This window comes from Citrus clementina, unplaced genomic scaffold (assembly GCF_000493195.1).
Source record: "Citrus clementina cultivar Clemenules unplaced genomic scaffold, Citrus_clementina_v1.0 scaffold_9, whole genome shotgun sequence".
NCBI lineage: Eukaryota > Viridiplantae > Streptophyta > Magnoliopsida > Sapindales > Rutaceae > Citrus > Citrus x clementina.
Genome location: NW_006261964.1, coordinates 3,941,872 through 3,954,356, shown reverse-complemented (window position 1 = coordinate 3,954,356; position 12,485 = coordinate 3,941,872). Strand labels below are relative to the sequence as shown.

At 35.0% G+C, this 12,485-nt stretch overlaps 1 protein-coding gene and 1 long non-coding RNA gene across 2 annotated transcripts; both read right to left on the bottom strand.

The window, feature by feature from the left end:
• Positions 1-147: 147 nt before the first annotated feature.
• LOC112100731 lies at positions 148-1,164 on the bottom strand. Its single transcript, XR_002907019.1, has 3 exons — positions 800-1,164; positions 651-701; positions 148-234 (listed from the first exon to the last, which is right to left on the bottom strand). It is a non-coding gene; the product is annotated as an uncharacterized LOC112100731 (long non-coding RNA).
• A 4,000-nt stretch (positions 1,165-5,164) lies between these two features.
• LOC18032193 (protein tesmin/TSO1-like CXC 2) lies at positions 5,165-10,105 on the bottom strand. The gene is made up of 10 exons (XM_024190289.1): positions 9,818-10,105; positions 8,613-8,773; positions 7,798-8,527; positions 7,115-7,596; positions 6,942-7,016; positions 6,293-6,473; positions 6,114-6,209; positions 5,965-6,031; positions 5,673-5,832; positions 5,165-5,593 (listed from the first exon to the last, which is right to left on the bottom strand). The coding sequence occupies exons 1-10, from the start codon at positions 9,869-9,871 to the stop codon at positions 5,248-5,250; spliced, it is 2,352 nt and encodes a 783-aa protein (XP_024046057.1). The 5' UTR covers positions 9,872-10,105; the 3' UTR covers positions 5,165-5,247.
• Between the last annotated feature and the right edge of the window lie 2,380 nt (positions 10,106-12,485).

Below are 12,485 nucleotides of genomic sequence, written 5' to 3'. Positions count from 1 at the left end.
GACATCATCTTCTTCAGGCTGGTCTGACTTGTCATCAGCATCTGTTTCTTCCTCTGGTTGCTGATCTACTGTAGCTTCCTCCTCTGGTTCATATGTGTCAGTAGCTTCCTCACTGACTCATCAAGTTCAACAGAGATTGGAAATTACCTGTTCAATTGAGCATCACTCTTGTCAATTTAAGCAAATGTGGCTCCTTACTTCAATAACCTTTTAAAATAGCAAAGCAGATGCACACTGACATATGAAAAAAGTAAAGGCAAATTAGATCTTCAATTTCTATAGATAAAGAAGGCTCTGAGAAGTTAAGATTAACAGCATACAAGCACTCACAAGTAACAAATGTAATTGCTAAGAAACAAACACATAAACACAATCAAAGAACATCATATGATTTCCAGAAGTACAAGACGTAAGAACCCAGTAATATGCAGCATTATAAATACTTGATTAATAAGAGTAAATGCAAGTGATTAAACGGAAGGGAAATTATTACTGATCAGGAAAAATCAGAAGATTGTTTTCAGGAAAAAAAATCATGCAACAATCTCCATTTAAAGAAGCGGGAAGGCATTATCTTGCATGAACAATCGACTCAACAAGTGGAACTGCATATATAGTTTTCAAATGAATCATCAGATCAAAGTACTTACCAAAAGGACAGAAATGAAGACAAGATCTGATCACCAAGAAAAGCTACAACTCTGAGAAACACAGAAAAAGAATACACCATAAGCAAAAGTGCCACTTCAGAAACAGCTCCAAAAACGATTCTTCAACAACAGCAAGATCAAAAACTTACCAAATGAATCAATCCAGTAATGGGTTCTGATCAGATAACAAAAACTACCATTCAAATGGGTGTTAAAAAAAGAAAAAAAAAACTGCAAAGCAAATGCTTTTTTGATGAAGCAACAAGACCAGGAGAACACACCAAAAGAATGAAAAAAAAAAAATTGTTCAGGAGCAGCTGCGATAGTAAGCCTCCAGCTGCACATACTCTACAGTCACCCCATTTTCTTTTCTCTAGCACACACACTCTCTCTCCCTCCCTGACTCTCTCTCTCTCTTACAAATGGGTTCATTTGATTGCATTATATTCTTTATTCTACAAGATTTGGTGAAGTGAACTGTAAAACTACTGACACATAGCTTGTATCCTTGCAGTTACGTATAAAAAATGTACATGTACATCAAAAGTAAACAAGCTTGCATCAGTTTTACTGTTAGTGATAATTTAATTAATTGATAATCTACGAAACGGTCACATTCTTTAGCTCTTGCTGTCTCTTGTCGTTACTTCTTACGTGGGCAGTTTATATAATCGATTTTTCGAATGACTTGTAGTGACTAATCTACCCTTGCTTAACTTCTGTAATCTGTTCTTTCTTGGGTTTCTTAAATCAAAATTTAATAACTACCCAGATTACGATATGCAATTATCATTAATCGTATGATCATGATTTTTTTTATATTAAGCGTGAAACATAATTCAATGTAAATTCAACTCAAATAGTATCAAAGAGGATTTATGTTCAAGAAAGAAAAATTATAATGTAGGTAAATGTTATGCAATTAATAAAGCTAGCTGCTCAGTGGTGAAGAATGCTGACTATGTGACCCATAACCCATTGACTATTAATAGCAGGCGAGTGAAGGTTGCTTCATCATTGTCATGGGTACAAAGCATTGATATATTTCTTATTTATTTTATTTAAATTATTTTCTTTTAACTCCCAAAATAAAATTATTCAATGAAACCATAATGTTTGTTGTTTATTCCGTTGATTTCACATGACTCATCAATTTTATTCGCGGTTCATGTTTATATTTAAAATAATTTGTTTGAAAATGTGGCTTGCAAGCGGCCAAAAGAAAAGTCTAAAGGAAACTATGCAACATTAAAATAATAATCGAAAATTTTGGCCATTTTTGTCAAAAAAATGAGGCACAAAGATGGGGATTTGGGCTTTGGATTGTTTTAATCGTTGTCTTTAAGGTGGGTGGTTGCCTTTCGAAGGTGGGACTTTATTGAAGCTACATACTTTCTTTGAAAGAAATACACTATATCTCAGTACAAATATTACATGCCATACTTTGGTATAATTTTATATTATAATTTATTTTATTTTTTTAAAAGCATATCTTCAGTTTATTGTTGCAAATCTAAAGGAATGTGCAAGAAAAGAGTGATAACATAAAAGTTAGATTAGTTAATGATGGTTACCGGAAAAACTCTGTTGAGAAAGTAATCAAATCTTTGCAAAATGTATGGGGAGATATGAATGAATCTCAGCCTTTTGATTGATTTGCCTAAAATAGAAAATAAAAACAATAAAAGGAGCATCTCTTTTATTGTTTATGAAAAGGAGAGTATCATGATAGTAGAGGCTCGCCAACCAAAAAAGATCAAACATAATTGCCAATGAGGTCTATTGGCCGTATTACGACCCCCATGATTTAAAGTGCTCACGAATTTTCTACTATACCAAGGTGAATGGATCAAAAAACTTTTAGAGTTGAATTTAGTATTCATTATTATGAAGTGTTATGCGATATTACTAGAGCAGTAATAATATGATTAAAAGAAAGGGTTGAAAATCATGGTGGGTAGTTTTAGATCATTAGGAATGAAAAAATGATTTGACATGATGGTCCTTTCATTAAGTACACTTTCACTCAAGAGTTGCCATGATGGCCCCTTTTGGTAGAGGCTTTTGGATTTAAAGGATTCAAGAGCTTGGTCCCTTGGGCAGCAATTCTTGGTAGCGAAAAAAACCTTCTATTATGAAGTGCAATCCATATTGAAGAATAGCCAGTGTTTAATGTATAGTAGTATGAGTTGGTCCGAAATTAATGATCTCATTAACAAATTTGAGTCATTGTAATTAAACATTTGAAATAAAATCTAAAATCCAACTTGAACAGTTGAATGCTTAATAAGCCAAAATTTGTTAGGTTGTTATGTTGAAAGATAGATACTGTTTATCTCACAACCCATTAGGTCACATCACAGGATTTCTCCTCTAGCCTCTACAATTTTTTTTTATTTAATTTTTGTTATTAATAGTTGATCAAATATCTATGATCATATGTCATATTAGAGATTTGTTTTGGACCATAATAAATCTTATTTAAGGAGGAGGTGCCTAAGAGTATATGAAATTATGAACTACAGAACTGACAGGATCAAATTATAGATCTAACCATTCGGCTGATCCGTCAAGGCCACTAATCTTTCAATATCAAAGAACTACACGATATGAACTCCCTACCAAAAAGTGCCATCCTTTCAAGGCACTAGACCTAAAGACACCGACAATATGATGATTAAAAAAACACACCTCTCTTTCTCTATCTTAAATTATTGGTGGGGGCAAATGAATTTAATAAGAGCCACATGTGAATGTGAATAAAATTATAAAGAGATGGAGATCCTGTTCCTGCTGAGGCATTTGAGAGCCCACATGGGAAATTGGCAATATCTGTCTACCTCTAATTTTTCCCTAGTTGCTGTTGCTTGCTTGCTTGCCAAACCAACACTACCCACCAACCTCAATTACAACATTGTTTGAAAAATCTGAAAAAGGGAATGGGGGCAATGGACCCCGATCAAATAGATAAAGCCAGATTGTGCTCGTGTCTTTATTGGGCTTAGTCACTGGCCAGCTGAGCAGCCCCATGTTCTCCCAAGAGATTCTGGAAAAGGGCACCACCAAAAGCAACACATCTTTTTTTGGTTGGATTTTGTGATACCCAAGTGATAAAATGAGAATCAAAGTTATGGGAATAATGATTCTTGCCATAGTGTGTACTGTAATACATGCAAGGAAAATAGAGGAAACCCACATCTCAGCATGTGCTGCAATGCAGCCATTTATCACTTTATTTCACTTGGCCTTTTGAGATTGTTACATGTTCGACAAAATGATTTCCTTATGAGGTATTGGGTGGTCCTTTCTGCCTTAACCACATCTGTTTTGATTGATCAAAGGGCAAGAATTATGAAGAGTAGTTTCTTATTCTCAAATTGAGTGGTTTTTTTTTTTTTTTTTTTGGTGAGAGGGGGCTCGTCAAAACGAGCTAAACAGAAACAAAACGGGGTTGAGTAACCCCAAACAAGTCTTGCGAAATGATAGAATAAATACCCATAGGCGGCGGATTTTATGAGTGGTTACTTTTAATAACACATGCCGATGTTTACGAGACTGCCACATATGAAATTATGCCACATAAATTGGAATTGTAAGTACAACATTATCCTTTTAAATTGTAAACTAATCAATCCTTATATAATTTTTTCAGATTACTTTCTCCGTCTTTTAATTTCAAAAACAAAAAAATAACCCTATCACCTGTTTCATCTTTGTTATATCATCACAACAAACCTAAAATACCCAAAAAAAGGAAAAAAAAAGTAAAAAAAAATTAATTGGAAAGGAAAAACTGCAACGTCAGTTTATATCTCTATGCGGTTCAATAAATATCTAACAGGCCCTTACCTAATGGCCAATGTACATTACAACCCAGTTGAGCTGCGTTCTTTCTTCTGAAGCCCAGTTCAATACTCTTTCGTTAACCCAGCCCAGCATTGAATTAATATTGACTTGAGCTCTCTTTTTAAAAGAAATCGTGTCACGTGTCTATTTACTGTGAATTTGATCACTCCAACTCATTGTTTGATCATAGCGATCAAGCTGATGAGACAAGTTTACCACGTGGCTGCAGATGGCCATAGAGTTCTCAGAGCCCCGCTCTGAATACTGCAAAATCCCCGTTTTGTTTTGGTTAATATAGGGATGCTGGGTAGGTGCAAATGAGAAAATTACATGCTCCCAGTAAAATTAAAAGTGTTTATAACATTTTATTAGATATAGCAGCCTGTCCATCAAGAATATTCAAAGGCACTTTACTTAAGGAATAAGTATCAAAGGACTTCAATAATAACAACATCAACTGATCTGAACAATTACAATAATCACTAGGATATATTCACAGAAGAATAATAATAAACGGTACAGATTAATAAGATTTTAGCTCGGGATAACACTAACAAATACACACTATATTACACAGAGAGTAGATAAAACCAGATAGCTAAACATTATGACAGCAAGGTGCTATGTCATTATTATACAGAAACAAGAGATAAACAGCAAGTTGCTAATCAAACTAGCTCCTATTGATGAACAGCATACCTCTAAATAGAACAAAGATTTAAAAAGAATTTCATCCTCCAGAATTTTATTTTCAGTGCTTTGGAGTGAGCGAAGGAAACGATGGTATCGATTGTAATATCAGCTTCCGCCCACTTCGACGACTAGGGGACGACCCCAAGATGGTGTGAGGAGGAGAGACCCTCTTACTGTTGGGAGAAGAAGTCTTGATGCCGCTGCAGGGAGTGCAATTGCCCCGTAGAATCTCAGGCATTTCGTCTTCTGGGGCAGTTTGGAGAGACTTCTCAAACTTGGGTTGAGACCGGAGAATATTTGGTTTTCCATAATTGTGGCCGGTGAAGAATCCAGAGGAGGATCCAATAGAAAGTAATGACCGTGGTGGTTTGCATTTGGTCGAAAATGGTAACTGCACCAATGGCCTGGAAATTGGAAAGAGATCATTTGAACAGCTGATAAAAACGAAAGTTTAAAACAACACGAATGGTTTAGATATCAGACCTGGAAAGCCGTAATGGTGTGGTGGGAAGAGCAGAGCCTGGATTCTGCTCTTCATTACTCAGGAATTCAGTTTTCTGAAACCTTTTGTCCACCCCACTTTTCTCACACATCTCCATTTCTTCGTCTTCTGGTTCAGCCTCTGGATCCGTTGATGAAGACCCTAAATTGCAAGCAGAGTTATTTTAGTTTGGTTGGAACCATACACAGTAGAAAGATAAAAAGAAAAAAGAGAAAGAGACTTTGAAGAAACAAATGAGGCCGCAAGAAATGGGGCGTGTGAAGGCACACTCACCATCCTTTCTACCAAATGTGTTCTTACACCCTTCACATCTGCAATTAATGGAGCATCCAACACCACCCTATGATAAAAAAGACACCGCTCTTTCTTAATCACATCATATGAAACATCAAAAGAATTCCAAATATATCATGGAGGGAAACCTGATAGCATTCACAATATTTCTTCAGGCAACTTGATTTCTTGCAGTTGCATCCTCTTTTATGTCTTGCTGATGCAGGTGTTTTGCTGGTGTCTTCCTGCACAAATAAATAGCAACTGCATTAAATAGAAGCTTGAAAATGCTGATTAAGCAGAAAGTAAGGTCAGCTTAAAATCTAACCCCAACTTCAGGAAGAGGATCAGAGCTCCTAATCACTTTGGGAGCAAATGCAAGTGGGTTTCGAGATTCAATTTGTTTGCGAGTTGCAAGAACAGTATCTTCATGAATGGGCTTGTTGAAGCAGTCTTGACAAGAACATGGCTCTATGCAGTACACACCAGCAGCAAAGCATTCACAGTAACTGCATGGAAATGATCAAAAGTACAGCGATTAGTGTAACTAATAGATGTATATAGATCCAATTCCCTTCACCTTGACTCTATTTCACTCAAACATACCAGACACATGCAATTAAAATAAAAAAGGCAATAGTCATAAAAATGATACAGTTAAAGATAAAGAAAACAGGTATGAGAGGACAGAAAGGATAAAGGGAGGACATTGCAAAGAGTGAATTATTCAAGATGCAGCATATATCAACACAATGAGAAGCAACGCATTCCAACACATTTAGCCTTCAAGTTTTGCTCACAGCAATATCCAACAGTATAATATCTCCAAAAATTTCATATAACACATCAGAAATATCTTGGTCAATAGGCTAAAACTGATATCCCATGACGATTGGCAACCTTTCTATCAGCAGGTTAGAGAGGTTAGATCAAAAACATTGATCCTGGAATCAAAATATAAAGAAGTAAGAACTTACAGTTTCAAACACTTGGATTTCTTACAATTACAACGCTTGCACGACTCATTTTCTCCTGCATTTTCCATCCTACGCCTGAACACAATTTGAAATCATAAGGTAAAGATAGAGAAACAAAATGATAACATAAGTACATAACGTTAAATAAATATCATCTTGTCAGGTGTACATACCTTTTCTTTTTAGGACTATTCTGGTTATATTCTTCTTCAGCTAAATAAGCAGATGTCTGAGAAGCATCTTCTGCAAGCAGGACTCCATTTTCAACAGCAACAATGTCTCTTTCAGTGGAAGCTGAAGTTAAAGGTTCGTGATGAGGATCTTCACAATTCTCAGGAGAATGAAAGGAGGCATTAGCACCAGGCAAACTTATCTGTCTTACTGAAGACAGAGATTCAATCCCGATGTTTTTATTCTCTTGAGGAGTTATTGCCAAAGCATTCAAGTGCAAACCAATTCCAGGGACCATACACCGCGGGGAGTCACTACCAGGCTTCAGAGGCACAAGTTGCTTATCTTCAGAGGCAAACTTCTCATCTGAATGCAGTATCACAGATGAGCCATAATTCGAACTACCATCTGCGTTCTTCCGTCGCGTAACCAGTTCAAAATCTAGACAGCGCCTTAGCATACCACGATGCAAATTTGAAATAGGCTGTATACAAGGGGGAAAAAAACACTTAAAATTTGTGTGGGCCACTAAATTTTTCTTTACATAAAAATGTTTAGATGAAAGGGTTCAGACATTTATGCAGATAGATAGACTATGATTAAAAAATGAACCAACAAATTTACGTATGCAATGACTTTTTATGTGAAGCACTATTTGACAACAGAAACATGTTGCAACTTTTACCTTACAGGAAGCTGGATTACTCATTCCCATTGCAGTAACCCCATTTTCACTTGGATCACCAGTGAAGCACTCATCCAGGTCATCATTCAGGATGCTGGTTTCTCCTGGTTGAGTGGATTGATGTTCCATTCCATTTTGGTGATCAGTACCAACTGGATCAATCATTTCCATTATCGGCTCCCCATTAATGTACCTTGGTGTAACAGAAGCATATCTTCCCCCAGAATCCAGAGATTTCTGCATTAGGCCCTTAAAATCCTCTGAGTCATTGGGGAGATTAAAAATTAACAAATCTGCAGCATCAGAAATCAAACTTTCCCACTCACATCCTGTCACTTCATTTTTTTGCTCCATCTGGCAAGTCCTCTGTAAACGCACATCAGCTTCAGATGCACCATTTTCAGAGGCCTCTTGAACAAATTGAACAACGGAAACAGATGTGCTAGCCATTTCTGTCATACAATTTGACTCAATATTACAAGGGTTTGAATCACAACCAGGACTACCACAATCATATTTTAAGGCTTGTGGCAACTCAATTGCAAACTTTGAATCATTGGAAGCCTCAACAGAAACTTCTTCCATGGAAACTCTAGGGTCAAAGTTTTCCTGTAGTTCAGCTGAATTGTCGTACAGCTGAGACGCATCATTCGCTACACCATCATTTCTACAGATTTTGTTTCCATTTTCAGAAGAAAACTCAGGTTTTGATAGACCCAAACAATTGTTCCTGCAAATAAAGAAGAAATAGGAATTGTGAACTTTGACAATGCTGTTTAAACTTGTAAAAATGGTTGAGAAATCTAGTCGATTACCTTCTAAGGAATCTAGTTTCCTTGTGAGCACTGATATGAGGTGAAGTGAATATCGAAGGTGGGGATGAAAAATTGAGCGAGTTGAATGTCTGGGTGACAGGTAGAGACTTGACAGGTTTGATGGGAGAAAGGCTGTTGATATAGTTGAAGACAGGGGAATCCTGCAAGCAAAGGAAAAAAAAAAATCCCTCTTAATTCGTAAAAAAATCACATCAGTGCTCCTCACCAGAAAGTATTTGTACATAAAAATAGTATACATGAGAAAAATTGAAACTTAATGCAAGAAATCGAGTACTGTACATAGAAAAAAGAAAAAAGCGGAACTTGATTAACAATATGTTTTACATGCAGGACAAGTTTAAATCGAAAATGAGGAAAAAAATTGTCATGTAAATGAATAAGAAAATTAATTAGTCAAATGTAATATTCTCAAAATAGTTAGAAGAAACACTAAGGATGCTTTATCACAAGATATCTGTTAAAACCATCTAATTAGACAATGAACTTAACAAAATTCAGGCAAATTCCGGGGAAAAATGAGTTTGAACAAGATCTGGACTTAGCAAACATGAGACAAAGTGAAAATAGCCTTTTAACAATCGATTGGGAAGATATATTAAAAACTTTGATAAAACTTCAGAGCCAGAAGAAGATTACATCGCTCATTACCCATATAAACTGAAATCTTATATGAAAAAAAAACAAAAAAAAGTACATTTTGCATGAAGATAGGAAAATGTTTTGTAATAGTATAAACTGAAATGATTCTGAAGGAAGAAAGGTCTTTAAAGTGAAGTAAATTGTGTTCAATTAGTAGAAATCCAGAGATAATCACAAAAAACAACAACAATTCCAGAAGCACACAAACTAAATCTCAAAATTACAAGAACCCAGAAAGCAGAATGCAGCAAATGACCATGCAAACCGCTGAAATTGGAAAATGGAGATCTACATCACACTGAACCAAAATTCAGCAATTTTCACACAAATTAAACCAACTGTCCCAAGTTCACAACAATTCTACACAAAAACCACCCAATTCAACAAACAAAAACCTAAATCCAACAGACCCAACAAAGTCAACACACCCAGAACCCAAATCAAACCACATGCAGCAAAACCAAACGACCCAATTCACCCTCAAAACAAAGATCCAAACTTCAATAAATTTGTTTTTTTTAAAGTCAATATTTTTATATAATCACCTCAAATTTAGAGAGCGGAGTAGCCATCTGGGTAGCCTTCTTAGGGGTGTCCATGTTAATTAAGCAAGTAAAACCACCACCACCACCACTTACTTACACATTACATGACTCACTCGCAATTCAGAAACATTATCTACTACCTCTGTTGTTGTGGTTTAAGTTTGCGTATCTAGTACAACAAAATAGAAAATACAAAGCGACAACAGACACGCAAACAAACAAGGATGAGATGAGATTCAATATTAGAAAAGAAGCGGGAAGGCAGGAGAGTCGAGTCGAGTGAATCAGTCAGTGTGTGTTGAATTTCTCGTACTGATAAACACACAAAATAAATAAATAAATCAGTAAAATAGAATAAAATTATGTAGACCCCACGATTTAAGCCCCCACGTTAAATAAAGTAACGTCCCAGTTGTTTTCTTTTTTTTTTTTCGGTATTTCTTTTGTTGATTCCGAATCTTTGAACTGTTGCGGTAATTTTTTCCTTTTTTTAAATTTTTTAATTTTTAACTTTTTGTTATTATTTTTTATTTTTTTAACTTTTTGTATATGTATTTGGATTTTGGACACAGATATTCTGTAATAACGTCGTTCTATTTTGGATTTTTATGCCCATTTTTGCTACTGACACTGTGGATTCTTTGTAAAGCATGGACTGGAGTTATTTTACCATTTTAGCCTTGGACACATTGGAATGAGGGAACAAAATGAGTTGGCGGTCAGAGGACTTTCAAGGGCATTTCGCAGATAGCAATGAAACATAAACGACACGTGGATTTTAACTAAAATTAGAGATAATTTCTGGATACTCTGCATATCTCGCATTTTATACCATTTATAATTTTATATAGTTTAAATTTAGTAGCTAATATCTTACACTCTCAATTAAGGGGGAAACAATTGTCTACTGAAATTTTATTTTTATTTTTATTGAATTAGATAAGTTTTTACACTGAATGATAGCCGCTTTTGCTGCTGTAATTAGTAATAAGGGATACTAAAACTGTCAAATATTTCAATGTATTAATTGAAACTATTAAAAACCTTAAGAAATAAAATAATAATTAAGCATTAATGTTTTTATTTGCAACGTGCATTAAAATATTAAAACCGTAACATGATGACATTTTATCGGCTAGACCGTTAAATAGTAATACATAATAGAAGGTGGAGCCGTAGAGGTGAATCATGCATATAACGTCAGAAAATAATTGGGGTGTAAGAATCATTGATCCTCTTAATAATTATGCATTAATTAAGCTGTAATTATATTCCCCCTCAAAAAAACAAAAAAAAAATTGTCATAAGTAAGCAAATTATTCTGTAGTTACGACTCATGAGGCTTTTATTTTATTATGAAACTGATCACGCATGATAGACTCTACAGACTGAATAATGCATTTCCAAATTCAAATCTCATTAGTAATTGTATAAAATCCTCAAATCTTATGTATACATCCGAATAATTACTCAATTGAATAATTTTGTATCCAATTGTATATAGGGATTTTGAAATTTAAATCTCTTACGACACCATCGTAAGAAGTTTATATTTTTACCCGATAAGTTAACTAATACTCAAAAATCTTATTATATGACTATATGCTCGCACTAATTAAGGATAAAATTATAAAACAATCATTATTAGACATTTAAAATAAAATGATAATAATTGGTTTATTATATTGGGTTAATAAAAACATAATGGAAAATTTTCATAGACTAGACATAATACAGTTTCTTGTATCAAGCATATTTTTAATTGATTTTACCATTGCAACCGACTACCATCCATAACTACTTACACATCTCTTTCTTTCTAATCACACAACATAATTTGAGTGCTCTTTGTCTAAATCCATAATATATAATTTCTATCATTGTAAAAAAATGTTCGGCAGCCATTAATTTCACCATAATGTCAGCATCATTTTAGTTGCCAAAATTCATTATAAGGATAAAGCTCAACTCACTAGCCCCCATAAATTGAGGACCATCCTGCCATAATTTTCCCCTATAAAAAAGTGTAAATATTAGGTAATTTAGGTGGCTTAGTCAATGCAATTTTAGGTCAATCGGTTAGCTGTATAAAAATACATATAAAAACCATAGTATTAAATATTGACCAAACATACATAGAAGTCCCGTGAACCCTGAGGCAACCAAATTTACTCTTATACCCTTCATCCAACAATAAGATAATTCCGTGGTTTAGATATAATAATAGGGTCAATGGGGAAAATGCCTCATGCGGTCCCAACAAGGAAACAAATTGGCGCGCAAAAAAATTTCAAAAAGGCAAGATATACGCTAGGGTTGAGGTCCACCGCATGCAATGGACCCTCACCCCGTAAGCATGCACGACGAAATTGATTCGACCATCTTGGACGTATCGAAAATGAAAGAATTTAAGATCTTAATTAGTTGGTGAAAACGGAGCTCCCTTATCAAGAGCGAACCTCAAATCCATGCCTTGTGTTTTGTTTCCATTCCACTCGAATTTATATAAATTAATCTGCATTAATTTGATGGAAGGGAGACAATGAGAAGGGACATTGTCAATAAAAACAAAGGTTTGTTTGTTGCCCCTTCACATCAAAGTTATAAATCTAGCTCACAGGACCCGCATCATCATCATCATCGCCATCATGACACGTGGACGTTGAGA

Excerpts from the sequence above, each read along its gene's own strand:
- LOC18032193 (XM_024190289.1), bottom strand. The coding sequence starts at position 9,871 with ATGGACACCCCTAAGAAGGCTACCCAGATGGCTACTCCGCTCTCTAAA. Across the intron at positions 7,597-7,797 it reads GTAATCCAGCTTCCTGTAAG|CCTATTTCAAATTTGCATCG; the intron begins GTAAAAGTTGCA and ends CCTTGTATACAG. Across the intron at positions 7,017-7,114 it reads AATAGTCCTAAAAAGAAAAG|GCGTAGGATGGAAAATGCAG; the intron begins GTATGTACACCT and ends AATTGTGTTCAG.